We start from the raw sequence: 14984 nt of genomic DNA, 5'->3' as shown, positions 1-14984 counted from the left end.
TAATGTCTTCTTCCCTCCCCCTCCCCGCAGGTGTCACCGCTGTGTTCTCAGGCCACTACCACCGGAATGCCGGGGGCACCTACCAGAACCTTGACATGGTAGTGTCATCTGCCATTGGATGCCAGCTGGGCCAGGACACCCACGGGCTCCGAGTCGTGGTGGTCACCGCCAAGAAAATTGTTCATCGGTACTACAGTTTGGATGAGCTGAGTGAGAAGGGCATAGAAGACGATCTCGTGGGCCTGATGAAGGAAAAGTGACTGCCCCTGACAGTCTGTTCATAGTTCACTTTCACTGGTTTTTCACTTTGCTAGAAACCACACCTGTGTACCACCCCCTGTTGAAATAGAAAAGTACTCCAGGCAGATTTGTGGATTTATGTCCTTTTGCATAAACCAGAGGGCTGGGTCCTATCCTCCTATCCTAAATTACATACAATATAGAGCTGCCCTCCCTTAAATAAAAAAGAGAGGCATGAGGGAAGCCTGAAATTAAAGGAATAAACAATATTAGAATCTCGATGCCTGGGTGTTTGAGTGAATCCTCCTAATGATGTGTTTCTCAGCGTGGCTTGTGAAATAGATTGTTTCCTGGTAGCATTTTGGTAAATGTCTACCTGTCGACCTCCATCCCACCTGGATATCCAAGTATGGTCTTTGATAATTCCACAAACAAACTGCATCTGATTGTATTAAATTGTGTTCTTGACTCCCAAAATACATAGCGAAAGAAAGGTCATTACCTTTCCTTCCTAACAAAACAAATAATTGTGTCCCATTAGCAGAGCCACGCAGGAGGCTCTTTACAAGGAACTGACTGAGCAGACATTTGCCATTGAATTTTTAGACTTCTGGTATTGTCGATGATGCAGTCGACACTAGTCAAAGTTGAATTCGCCTTTTGGGTGATGAGAAAAGCTTCATTGGCACATAAATCGGCCATCTCCAAAAACCTCATGCCAGAGACCAGAACTGAAGCCCCAAAGACCCACATCTCAGTTCACCAGCAGCACGTTTTGAGTTTGCTCCCGTTCACATCCGATTGGCGCTGGAGCTCCACAGAATGGCCTTCTTGTGTGATGGGAATGGCCCTCCACATATGAGGCTCTTCACTGCATCTACTTTGACAGAACAAGTGGGACTTGCTGCGAAGTTCTCTAAAGAAACAAAGCAGAAACTCTGGCAGGGCAAGAATGGTGCTTTCATTTCAGCCTTCTTACCTAAATAGGCACCAACTTGGTTAAATGAATGGGAGTACCCCTTGACAAAAGAGCGTGGGTGGTTTAAAATCAGCATCGTTTTTATGTGCTCTCCTTCACTGCTGCTTCTCTGCAGCTGCTTGCTGACCACAGTGTGATCTCATCTGTTGCCCTGGCGGCCAGGAAACCTAGGCACTCCGTCCTGCCGGGAAGATTTCACACGCCAGGCCAGAGCAGGCAATCGTACCCCAATGACTGGTTACAAATTAACTGAAAAGTCCATTAAATCAAAAAAGATTTTCATATTAAAAAGTTTTAGTCACTGTAGCAAAACCATGAGAAATTAAATAGAAGGATAATTGGATACGTAAATTCATAAGCAACAAAAGCCAAGAAGTTAATTATACTACAGATCGGTGATGCATCATAGCTCATTGTTATGTGGCACAAGAAAATTAAAGATTTTCAAAATTAGAACACTCTTGTTTTAATATTTTGCCACAGTCTTGCTTTGTGTTCATTTCTCTTGACAATAGGTGTGGATTTAAGGGGTCAGGAACAGGAGTTCAGTAAAAGGTAATAAGCCACGTGTCCGAGGCATGGGATGTGCTGACTTTCAGAATCAGATGCCAGGATTGTAAATACAGGTGTGGGGCTGCTGGGGGCCCAGGGAAGAGGAGTCCCAACAGACCAACAAAGCCTTCTGTGTTATGGGACATGTGCAAGATGCTCTCAGTAGGCTGTGGCACTTGGGTTGGGGGGGAGGATCTGGAGATCATTAAAAGTAATGGAACTGAGACTTCTAGGTCTCCTTCCGCACAAACCTAATATGTAAAAGAACTGTTTCAAAACACAGCAAAGATATGCTAAGAATAGGGAATCATAGGAAGTTCTCACCATTTTTTTAAGTACCCAGCAGTATTCCTTAATGCCGGTTGGTTCAGAAAGAAATGATTTTGTAGATGAGCATGTATCATTCTGAGAATAGCTAATTACCAATACATTCACTTATGATTGCTTTTTCTTTTAAAAAAACACATTAAAAAATAAGTGCCTTATGCTGTTGAAAATAATAAAATACTCCATGATCATAAGTACTATGGTTTTGAATGTTTATTATGTGCTAAGTACACTGTAAGTGCTTTGGCTCAGAGAGGTGGGGCCACTAGGCCAAGATCACAGCTCATCAGTAGGAAAGGAAGGAATGAGATGCAAGCAGTCCAGCTGTCCAGCCCATGCTCCTTAATTCATTTTTCATGAATGAGAGGGTTTGTACCAACTCCACCTGTGGCAATACTACAATATGAAGCACCTTTGACCACGTTTGCCGGCCAACAATGCAGTATTAGCTGGAAACCTTGAGACTTTTTTTTTTTTAATTTTAAAGATTTTATTTATTTATTCATGAGAGACACACACAGAGAGAGGCAGAAACATAGGCAGAGGGTGAAGCAGGCTCCCCGCAGGGAGCCCGATGCGGGACTTGATCCCCAGACCAGGATCACGCCCTGAGCCAAAAGCAGACGCTCAACCACGAGCTACCCAGGCATCCCACTGGAACTTGATCCCAGGGTTTGCAAAGCCCAGACGCCTCTTCTCTGATTGCACTAGATCCAGGGTGGCAAAGCTTGTCCAGATTGTTCAAGGCAGAGAATTTTCGCCAGAGAAGACTGGAAGACTAAAGTGGACTTCTAGGGCATAGCTCTGCCCACACCAGTAAATGTTTCATCAGATGATGCTGGCCCCTTGCTTATACATCCCGCCCCTGAGGGTAGGAAACCCTCAATGCAAGCATTGCCACCAATGCTCCCCTTCCAATCCATCATTTTATTTTATTTTTAAAAAGCTTTCATTTTTATTTACTTATTTGGGAAACCTAGAGGGAGAGAGTATGAGCAGGGGGGAGGGGCAGAGGGAGAAGGAGGAGCAGACTCCCCACTGAGCAGGGAGCAACATGGGCCTCCATCCCAGGACCCTGAGATCACAACCCAAGCCCAAAGCAGACACTTAACCGACTGAGCCACCCAGGTGCCCTAATTCATCATTTTAATTGGGGAGGGAAATGGGGGGGGGGTGCTACTAAAGGGAGATTATTGAGTTGTCAAGACTCAACTGGGTTTGTGGACAGGGGTGGGGAGACACCTCACTGCATTCACCTTTTACAAGAAGTAAGTTTATCTATAGAATTCAGTCATGTTTCCCCTGAGGTTAGAGAAAGGGGTGGGGGGAGTCTAGAGTAAACTCTTTGAAGCTGAGCAAACAGAATATTTCATAATATCTTGTGATTTCCAGCATTACAAAATTGTCAGTCCGTGATAGAGACTTACAAGGCAAACCCTAGTTTTGAGCCTGAATAATAGCACCAGGACCATTTCCCTTATGTACTGCAAAAAGAACCAAGTTACATATAACTGTAGAAACTATATATGCATAATACAGCTTAATAGTCTAGTCTGTATTCTCATGGAAATCTTTTGAGGAAAGGTACCAAAAACATCATTTGCATTTACTTGAACTCTTAACACTTATTTCCCAAGTACTGCCTAAAAACAGCTCTGCGCAGTCGTGAAATTAAGCAGCAATCTTGTATTGAGCTGGGGGGAAAAGGAAGATATAGGAATAAATTGTCAAGGCAAGTTCTGTTAAAAGCTTTCTGTAATAGACACCAGGGATTTCTTGATTTCTTGTTCACATAACCTTAGCAGTTTGGGCTGCACATGCAAGAGATAGTACTTGGCAGGTAATATTGATTTTTTTTATATAATTTCATAAAATACTATCTTATGTCATTGGAGAGCCCTTAGGGATATATATTTTATATGTTTTATATGTAGGTATATTTTATATATATATAAAATGGAGGATTCTTGGAATAATAATGACTTCTAACCTCTTTCTAGAAGAGATTTTACTGACTAAATTCTCTTTTTCCTTCAATGGATTTGTATTGCCATTATTATTTTTTTTTTTACCATTAGTGGACTACACACACATACACAAATATATACAGGTTGGATTTTTTCCTTTAGATAAAACATAAAGGACCTATGTAGATTTTTTTAAACCCTATGTAAGTAAAGTTGAAAATGAATAATCAACAAGTCACCTTTCATTTTTCTGTTCTGATACTTGTCTTTAAAAAGTCATTTTCTACACCAAAGGAACTTTGTACCTCACGTAAAATCAAGTTCAGACTTCTCACTGTAGCTCCCCAGAGCCCCCACTTGCTCTGCTCCAAGCCTCCCAGGTGCACCCAGAGAGGGCACAGTAGCTCCACACCCCTTTCCACATATCTTGCCTATGCATCTCTTCATCCTGGCTGTTCCCGAATTATATCCTCTTATAATAAACTGGTAATCTAGTAAGTGAAATATTTCTCTGAGTTCTATGAGCAACTTGAGCAAATTAACCAAACCCAACAAGGGGGTTGTGGGAAGCTCTAGTTTACAACTGACCAGTCAGAAGCACAGGGGACAACCTGGACTTGCAGCTGAAGGGGGAAGGGGGACAGTCTTGTGGAACTGAGCCCTCAGCTTGTGAGATCTAGCACCATCTTCAGGTAGATCGTGTCAGAATTGAGTTAACTTGTAGGACCCCCAGCTGGTGCTATAGAATTGCTTGGTTGCAGGTGGTGGTAAGGGGGGCGGGGGCACACATTTTGACAGAAGTGTCAGGAGTAAAGTGTTCCGTGAGTAGTAAATAAAGGAAGAGTTTCTCCTGCACCTGTATTCATATACATTCTTTTTGAGAATAGTAAATGGTACAACCATGTTAGAAAGTAGTGTGGCAGTTTCTTTAAAAATCCATTTCCACCTGTGTTGCAGCCATTCCACTCCTGGGGGTTTGCCCAAGAAAACTGTAAATATATTTCCACATAGAAACTTGAGCCTAACAGCTTACTCGTAATAAGAACCCCAAACTAGAAACAACCCAACTGCCCATCAGTAACTGAATGAACAAGCAAAACGTGGTACATTCACACAATGGGATATTGCTCCTACTCCACACAAAAAGGATGGAATTACGGATACATGCAATAACATGGGTGAATCTCAAAATTACCATGCTGAGTAAAAGAAGTCACACTTTTTCCATACATTTACGTCAGTTCCACTTAACATCAAAGTCTAGAAAATGCAGACTAACCTGTAGTGACAGAAAGCAGATCAGCAGTTGCCTGGAAACAGGGATGGAAGAAGAGATGGCCTGGAAAGGGGGCCCAAGGAAAAGTTTTGTTGGGATGCAAATATTCTGTATCCTTTTGTGTAGTTGTTTCACAGGCGTATAATCTGCCAGAAGTCATTGAAGATGTTAAATGTGTGCAGCTTAGTAGTTTATTTTACAAAAACTATGTCTCAGTAGAGTTGAGGCGTTTTGGCATGCAAGGTGCTTGCTTCCAGAGCCCCTGTGCCTCTGAAGACAGACCCAGGTCTGAATCCGGGCTCTTAGGTTTTACTGTGAACATGGGTTCTCTCACAAGAGTCACGAACCTCCACGTACCTCAGCTTCCTCATCAGTAAAAGCACATACTTCATCAGTTGGAACCCTTCTAGCCACTGGTAACAGTATCAGAAGGGGCTTGATAAGTAAGGAGGGTGTTTTTTCTCACACAACGTCAGTCCTGACTCCTAATGTTGGCAGTTCCAGGATGCTCGAACACCTCAGTAGGTTAGCTCAGTGTTGACAGGTCCATGATTCCTACTGAGAAGACGGCGGCCCAGCTGCAAGCATCATGTCCACATGGAACTGTGTTCCAGGATGGGAAGAAAGGGCTGATGAGGTGGGTCTCTACCTCCAGAGTCACTTTTTCTGTCAAGAGGAATTATCACCCAGAGGCCCCCAATTGATTCTCCATTGTAAGTCCCATTGGCCAGGACCAGAAATGCCAACAATACAACCCAACAGCCATTGCAGTCACAAAAAAAGACCCTAGGATATGGGTTCAGGCTCACCAGTAATTGTGAAAGAGCAACTCGCTGTGCACGTGAAAGCCACTTTAAGTTGCTTAAAAAAAAAAAAAAAAAAAATGAGTAGTGGGAAAGAAATGGGAATCAGCAGAGACTCATCTTTCCAGGAAAGTCGGGATGGGAGTAGTCTGAGAGCACATGGAGAAAGGTGTGGGTTGAGCAATCTCGAGTGAGAATAGGGCTGAACATGGAATTGGAAAAGGACACTGGAAGGGGAAACAAAGGGCCTTGGGACCACAGCCGTGGCCATGAGATAAGAATGAAGAGGACAGAATGGGTGGTAAACCTGAGAGCGTGGACAGAGCCATGGGGTGACTGACTGGTTGACTGACCGGCGGGCACATCCCACTTCCTGCTGATGCATTTCTCAGAGGGCCTCCTCATCTGTGCCTCACTGAGAAGCAGGTGAGAGGATGCACAGTTGGCCTTCATCTTGTCAGGCAAAAGCCACCATCTGTAGAGAACTGGTCATCCGGCGGTCACTGAAGCTCTGCCTCCAGGTGGACCCTACGGTGTGTGTTTTAGACGTGGAAGGAGAGAGCAAGTGCAGGGTGTGACTTACTACTGTGCTGTAGAAAAGCCTCTCCTTGGGTTTTGAAACCGTTCTTTCAAGCTTTCACAAAGAAATTAAATGACTTCATCTCTTATAACATCTTTGAAAGACTCTCTGGATTTGCTTTTTTTAAAACTACCAAACTGGAACACTGTGTCCCTTAAGCACATAGTTTAGCTGTCACAGATTTTGAAAAGTCATTTAAATGAAATTGTACTGTACTTTTCATGTAGTCCTGTACTTTCCTGATCTCCAGTGTGTGTCAGACAAGATCACGAGTTCCTGAGGACAGGAACAGTGTCTTGTCGGCCACTGTGTTCTCGTCGCCTGGCCCAGGACCTGGTACTCCCGATAGATATCTGTTGACATGCACCACTCAGCAACCCTCTGTACCATGAACCTTCCCTCCAATTATTCATCCATCCCAAAGACATTTGCCAAGTAGGCACCAAGCCCTGTGCCCAGCCCCCGTGACAGAAAGTGGCCTTCAACTTCAGCGAGACAATTTAAATATTGATGTTTCCTACAGCTTGGATAGCACCCCCCTGCTCCCTCCTGTCCTTGGGAAGCATCAGTACCACCAGCACAACCTTAATTACCACGTTTGTGATGACAATCCCCACACAGACCATTTTAAAGATGAGATGAACGTCTAAGGCCTCCAAATTATGTACTGCGAAGGCCAACTGGACAGCGAAACAGTGTCCCCAAGACGACTCAGATCCATTTCCAAAATCAAATTCATCTTCCTTCTAAAAACGCTTTCTATTGTTCCTTATCTTGGCGAGTGGCAACATTCCCCAGCCATCTGCCTGGAATCAGAAACCCAGCCTCTAGCTCTCCCTCTGCCCCATGCGCCATGTCCAGTCTCTCACAACTGCTAATACCTCAGTCCCCCGGGATCCTTGGCACCCTTGGTTGACAGCAGAGGTTCCCAAGATAGACTCTGGACCCAGATCCCATCTGGGCCTCCAGTGGCATCCTGCCTTTGGGCGTTTTTAACCTCTGCAAACCTCATCCACACTCTCATCTGTCTGAGGAGGACAGTAATGGTGCTTGGGTGTGGATTAATTGAAATAGTGTGTGCTGAGCTGTCAGCCTACGGCCAGGCATGCAGTGAGCCATCAGTAAATGCCATCCCCACTGCCACAGCTGCCACTCAGGTCACCGAGTCATTGTCATGGCCTCCTGCCTGTCTCCTCACTTCTAAAACGTCCCTCCCCTTCCAGGCCCGGGAGGAAAAGTTGTGCAATAACCCTGAGGCCTTGGGCAGGTCATATCCTATTTAGGGGACTTAGTTTCTTGATCTATAAAATGGGTACAAAACCTTCCCTGTAAGGTTTAAATGCGCTTACTGCTTCATGCATTGGCCTACTCATGGGTACAGAATATGCACACAGTAGGTAATAACGACCGTGCTGATCACCAGCAAGCACCACACATTTGATTCCCCACCCCTACCGCCTACACAGATCCCACCAGTGCATCACAAGGGACCCACTGCTCCCCCACCCCTTATGTGTTTTACTTCCCAGATTTAAATTTTCAAATTTCTAGAAGAACACGGTTGCTGATGATTACAACAGGTGGTGAGAATGGGTTGGCAGCAGGAGCAGGAAAGAGGAAGGCAGGTGTGATGTGAGTAGCAGATCAGTGGTTGGTGTTTTCATCCTCAGAAGGAAACAAGAAACTGCCCTCTGGTCAGCCATGGGGCGGAGTGGGGTGGGAGGAGGTAGCTGAGGCACAAGGGACGCCGGCTACCAGGCCAGCCACTCCACACGCACAAACTCACTGAATGCTGCCAACTGCCGCACCAGGATAAGTCCTTTTATTATCCCCATTTTACGGAGGAGGAAACTGAAGTGCAGAGACAGTGAGGAACTTGCCCAGGATCACACAACTGGAAAGTGGCAGGGCTAAGTCAAACCCAAGCCGCGCGATGGGAGCCCAGGACCCCTACACTGCATCAAGCCTCAAAGTGGCCTGCGGGGCCTGCCGTGGGGGGAAGGCCGCAGCCCCCTGTGCTGGAAGGGGTGGAAACAACACACGCACCCGCTTAGCTGCACACGGTCGACCATCCAGTGTGGAGGCCCCTGCCCCTCTCGGAGTCACAGACTGGAAAGCAAATTCTTTCCGTCCCAAAATTACGTCTCCTCCGACAAATGGAATGCAGTTTATCTATTTAATTATTCAATCAAGCTTTCTCTCCCCTCCCCCCCTTCCCCCTCTCTCCAAGGAATTCTGGCAATAAAGTCACACATCACCTACAGGATCTCCAGCAGAGGGGTTTCTGGACCAATCTCCCCTACTGAGACTCTAGCTCTTGGCACAGATGAAAAGAAAGTTTCATTAGCTTTATTTACTTCTCCTGACATAATTGGCCAGTGGAGTATAAATGCTGATGTCATGTCTAATTAGCGGCAGCCTCTGCCCCCCTGGTCGCAGTACCCCGTCTGGCTTGTTTGTGTGGATGGAGGAATTTCACAGGGAGCATCTTTATGAACTAGCCCTCCCATGGAGATGTTCTAATTATCATTCAAGAAAACAAGCTTTCTGATGTTGTGTAGACAGTTCAGCAACATCTTCCCAACAGGGCTGATAATTCTAACACCGTTTTTGGTGCGTGATGGGCACTTCTGAAGGTGATAACACCGGATCCCAGGGAGCTAGAAATTTGGAACTCAGCTCTGTTGCTCTCTGTCCTGGACACCTTGCCATTCTTGGCTCCAGTTGGGTTCCTGGAGGGCTCTAGGGCTAATTGTTTGCATTGGGATGAATTTTGCCACGCATCAGAAATTCCGATTAAATCGCTAGCTCAGTCATCGTGCCCCTGGGTACCATTTATTGTCATGAAATCAAACCCAGCAGAAAGGAAGATGGCTCAATACCTAAAGGATTAGAGCGGATACAAATATTAATTGATTCTGATAAATTTCACAATATGCTTTTGTTTCAAAAGGAAAAAGAGTAGGGGAATAATTTGATCTCCCCAGTGGCAGGATTCCATTGAGCTTTGGAGAAGTAAAGATTTTTAACACAACTAATTACAGTCTGAAAACGTCAGTCTGGCAACAATGCTGTCTTCCTGCTGCACATCATTCAGCTCCAGGAAATCTGTGCGGAGAAGCCATGCATCGTCAGAGGACTAAGGAGGCTCATTCCAAGTTTTCTTCTTAATTGCAGTAACGTCATTGCCTTTTTGACTCTCGTCTTTGCCACCTGCTCCTCCTGCCATTCTCTGCACCTCCTCTCCCTCTCCCTCATTGTCTCCCTCTCTGTGTGTCAAAATTTTCAGACAAAGCCCCTGGAGCTCCCATTTCTCTTAAAGAAAAACGCCTATATTTTCAACCACTTGTCTGGGCTCAGACCATCCACCTCCGCTCCAGGTCTAATGGCCACAATTCCCACAAGTGAGACTGGTGTGCCCCCAGTTATCCACTTTGTATTCCAAACCTCTGCTCCTACCCTTCCTTCCCCTCATTGGTGTATTCATCCCACGAATTCTTGACCACCTGCTCTGTGCCGGGGATGCACCTCATGGCTCACTGTCATTGAAATCATCTCTGGATCTTCTCTCTTTTATGGAAGGCTTTCCTTCCATAACAGGTCTTCCTGTCCACTCCAAGTCTAACCTTCATCCGGGATGATTTAGCGGCCATGTGAGCCACCCACTTGCCACTAGCATCTGTTGCTTTCCCTGTACAGCATCCACTGCCCCCTCTGATTTTACTTTGTGGGGCCTCCTCTTCCCCCATTTAGTCTATGTCATTCAGGTGGGGTTGGTCCCATTCCTGGGCTTTGCCTATGTTGGAAGCAGGAGTGCCTGTGACATATTAGTGCCATGGTTCTGGTGCCAGTGTGCCAGAGAAGGCCACATGACTCAGGTCAGATCAAGGAGATACAATCTCAGGACTGTTGCTGGAATTATTGAGAGGAGAAGCTCTCTTTCTGCTGAAGGTTTCACCCGTAACAGAACCTACCAGGAATGAAACATTATAAAGGAAACTAGGGCAGAGAAATGGGGGGAAGGGTAGAAAGAAGACCCAATAAACCAAAATGAGCTCCTGGGCCCAGCCATGCCTAAAGCCAGGCAACGCCAGGCAGCTCAGTTAAATGAGCCAGAAACCTTCCCTCTTTGCTTAAGTCAATTTTCTGTTCTTTACAAACCAAAAAAGACCTGACCAAGATACCATCCCACATGTACTGACATCAACTCCCATTGTCTTCTTCATCCTAACTCTGTAACTTATTCCCACTAACCAGAGCTGGAGGCTAAAGGATGGGATATAGGCATGGCAAAAGAGTAATGCAACCTGACTGGTCAGAAGGCAACACAGACTCATAGGACAGTTACCAGAAATTCAGGAACAACCTATTTGGGAGGATGAGTCAGCATTTCATAGCTGCACATTTGTGGTGCTCAATTAATCCTGCAAATATTTATTGATCACCCACTACTCTCCAGGCCCACTTCCAGGTCTAGGGATCTAGCAGTGGAAAAGTGAGATGGAATCCTTGCCCTGAATGTTAAGTAAAGTCCACTGGCTTGTATGTCTGATTAAAACCCTCATGTCATGTAACAGTTGTCAAGAGCCTCCCTGCCCTACTCAAGCATTTAAAAAAAGAGGAAAAATCCTATTTTTATTATGCCATGAAGTTGCTACTTGGATGGCCTTTATCCTGCCAAATACAACACTCATATTTCTCAAAATCTATGCCATTTACAGCTTATGAATTATTGCCCTGGTTCATAATAAGTTATTTGATAGCACAGCAGTATTCCTCTTTATTGACGTCTTTCATCTGAGGAGAGCTGGTTGGATTAGCTTGGCAGTTGAGTTTCAAGAGATATCTAAATATGGAAAGGAAAAACCTTGGCGTTGCGCTATTGCCTTAATGTCTGTATCTCCCCCAAAATTCACATGTCGAAGCCCCAACAACCAACGTGGTGGCATTTGGAGGTGGGGCCTTTGGTAGATGATCAGGACAGGATGAGAACAGTCATCTGTGAGTCAGCAAGAAGAGAACCCTCACCAGGAACCCAACCATGCTGGCACCCTGATCTCAGACTCCCAGCCTCCAGAACTATAAGGAACTAAATTTGTTGTTTGAGTCACTCACTGCATGGTGTTTTGTATGGCAGCCCAAGCTGACCAATATGTGCTCTGATAAAGAAATTATTGATATGAATCCCAAAAGCATTGTGTCGAGTGAATGCATTAGCCTTGCACAAAGGAGTATGTGCTGTGCATATATTATTGTATTATTCCCTGTGTATGAAATTGTAGAATAGGGAAAACTAACCTAGAATGAAGAATATCAAAAAAATAGTTGCTTCCGGGGCTGGGGCCAGCAATTGTCTGGGATGAGGCATGAGAGAATTTTCTGGAGATAATAATATTCTGTGTCTTGACAGGGATTTAGATCACGCAGGTGCGTATGCATCTGTCAGAACTCAGTGAACATATAATCAAGATCTATGCATTTCAGTGTATGTAGATTGTGCATCAAAAGAGGGAAAGGCTGCAAACAAACAGTGGACTCTAGTTAATGACAGGCATGCCGAAGTATTTAAGGGTCAAATATATGAAGTAGGTAATGCCCCAAATTCACTTTAAAATATAACAAAAATCAGATGTATCACTGGGTGGATAAATGGATGGGTGGACAGAGAGGTAACAGCAAATACAGCAAAACATTAATGATAGAATGTAGGTGGCGGGTATGTTTACAACCTCTCATTATATTTTAAATTTGTCATTTATAAATATTAGGAAAAAGATCCAGAATTCAGCACTTTCACCCCAATTAAGGAGCTGACCAGCCATCAGTAGACACATGTGGAGCCGCAGACTCTGTTCTCTGAGCTTTACATCCACATCTTATTTCATTTTCCCTAGAACGCAATGAACTCATTGTTTTATACTCAGGGCCCAGGGGCAGAAACAGGTTGTGGATGACAGTGGGTCCGGAGTCTACAGAGGGCGTGTGTCAGAGCGAGTATTTAAACCCCAAAGTCCAGTTTTCTTCCCACACTGTCCTCCCGCTGTGGACAGCACTGAGAACTGGCCAAACTGGAGGAGGACCAGCCGTCTCACTGTCAGAGGCTGGGGCTTAAACAACAAACGATTTGTTTCCTGCGTCTCTGGAGGCCAAGACGTCCAAGGTCAAAGTGCTCTCAGATCTGGTGTCTGCTGAAGGTCCCCTTCCTGGTCCACAGTTGGCGCCTCTCATGGAAAGAACACAGGGAGGAAGCAAGCTTTCTCCCGTCTCTTCATAGGGTGCTAACCCCATTCATGAGGGCGCCACCCTGGTGACCTAACCACCTCCCAGTTTACATGTTGGAAAGATCACTCCAGCTCAGGTGGGAGAACAGATTGCAGGGGAGCCCAGTGCCTGTGGGGATGGCCCTTCAGTGTGTTAGGACCATGGTCCTAAGTTTGAAAGAGCACAAGGGCTCAGACTGAGGCAGTGATAACGGGAAGTGATAGAAACATGGTGAGCCGGGTCAAGAGTTGTGCGTCACCAGTTCTTCCGATGCCATGGAAATATTTCCCAAACAGGAAACTGAGGTCAGGAAGTGACGGAGCTTGTTCAAGGTAATACAATCACAGCAAAAAGCAGAAGGAAGGAGAACCAAGTTGGCCCTAACAGCGCAGTCTTGTGGTCCAAATAATAAAGAAGGCCAGAGAGGGGGCATCTGGGTGGCTTGGTTGGTTTAGTGTCCGACTCTTGATATTGGCTCAGATCATGATCTCAGGGTCATGAGATCAAGACACCCATTGGGCTCTGCTTGAGATCCTCTCTCTTTTTCTCTTCCCCCACCCCCGCCCTCCCCTTATTCATGCTCACTCACACTCTCTTTATCTCTCTTTCTCTCAAATAGATAAAATCTTAAAAAAAAAAAAAAAGCCAGAGAGGAAAGGAAAAGAAAATGATTAGAATATCAGGCTAAGATAAAAGACACATCTAAAACACACATGCATTCAAACAAGATCAGAAGGTCCCTGGTAAGCTGAAGAATAGATAGGGTAATTATAAAGCTGTCTGAAATGCCAGCTGGGGTCAGTCTGGTGACCCATCCCTCCAGGCCTGCCAGGGATGCTGGGGATGGCTCTAGAAGAACTGCCAGTCTCCCCGACTCTCAGCGTCTGCTCCACACCCCTGCCTCCCTTCTCTGCAGCAGAACCTGTGGATTCCTCTCCAAGACAACCAAAGCCTGTTGACAGCCTGTCCCACCTCTGCGGTCACATGGTGAAAGGTTATTTCCAGCGTCCCACTTTTAGCCACACATTAAGCAGAAGGGGTCCTTCCCTTTTCCGTTGGTAATGACCCCTTGCCTCCAAAGAGGTGGCTTTTCGATGTCTTTCTTGAGAAAAAGAGAAGGTGACTCACATCTCACAAGCCTGAAATCATTAGTTTCAGGGCAAATGCATGTAGATATGGGTAAGTACTTTCAAGTTAATCCCTCTAATCAATAGTCTCTACATTTATCGAGAAAGGAGCAGATGGTAGGAGGTTTTAAAAGGAACACGGAGACCAGAGAGAAATACTTCCACTACATCGTGGGTTAGACAGATCATTAAGGGGGTACTAAATGCTACGGGAGGTTTAGGGAAGGATATATAATTCTGGAATGTTAGAGCTAGAAAGACCCTCTAAGAAAATTAAGTATAGCAAAGACCAGTAAGTGGCACGCTCACCTTCACATGCCTCTCACACCCATCCCAGCCATCAGTAACAATCATAGCACTCTTGCCCTCTGAATTCCCCTTGAGACACGTTGCCAGCATTCATTGTCAATCTTGGCTGTCACCCTAGCTCTGCATTGTCTTATGTTGTAAAATTTAAAATTAAATTTAAAATACAGTTCTTAATCACCCTAGGCACCTTTCAAGTGCTCAGTAGCTACACATGGCTAGTGGCTACCATATTGGACCACACAGGATACATTTCAATAGTTGCAGAAAGTTCCACTGGACAACACGGCCCTAGATCAGTTTCCCAAATGTCAAGTGTTCACATATCTTTACACTTTTTGCCTCAATGACTCATTTTTTAGAAAGGTACTTATTTAGGGGCGCCTGGGTGGTGCAGTCAGTTAAGTGACCTACTCTTGCTTTCAGCTCAGGTCATGATCTCGAGATCATGAGATAGAGCCCTGCATTGGGCTTTCTGCTCAGCAGGGAGTCTGCTTCCCCTCTCCCTCTGCCCTTCCACCCTGCACTCTCTCTTTCTCTCAAACCTTTAAGATAAATAAATAAAT

The 14984-nt window shown here is 45.3% G+C and overlaps 1 protein-coding gene across 2 annotated transcripts in view; it reads left to right on the top strand.

Moving 5' to 3' along the window:
• Positions 1-2292, top strand: part of CPPED1 (calcineurin like phosphoesterase domain containing 1) — a 100108-nt gene extending 97816 nt beyond the window's left edge. For both annotated transcript variants that reach the window (XM_072835840.1, XM_072835839.1), the window contains exon 4: positions 31-2292. In XM_072835840.1, the coding sequence (XP_072691941.1) occupies positions 31-260 (230 nt within the window). In that variant the 3' untranslated portion in view covers positions 261-2292. The remainder of the gene's footprint in view (positions 1-30) is intronic.
• The last annotated feature ends 12692 nt before the right edge of the window (positions 2293-14984 follow it).

This window comes from Canis lupus, chromosome 8 (genome assembly GCF_048164855.1).
Source record: "Canis lupus baileyi chromosome 8, mCanLup2.hap1, whole genome shotgun sequence".
NCBI classification, from domain to species: Eukaryota; Metazoa; Chordata; class Mammalia; order Carnivora; family Canidae; genus Canis; species Canis lupus.
The sequence above is the reverse complement of the archived record's forward strand: the minus strand, read 5'-3'. Positions and strand labels throughout refer to the sequence as shown.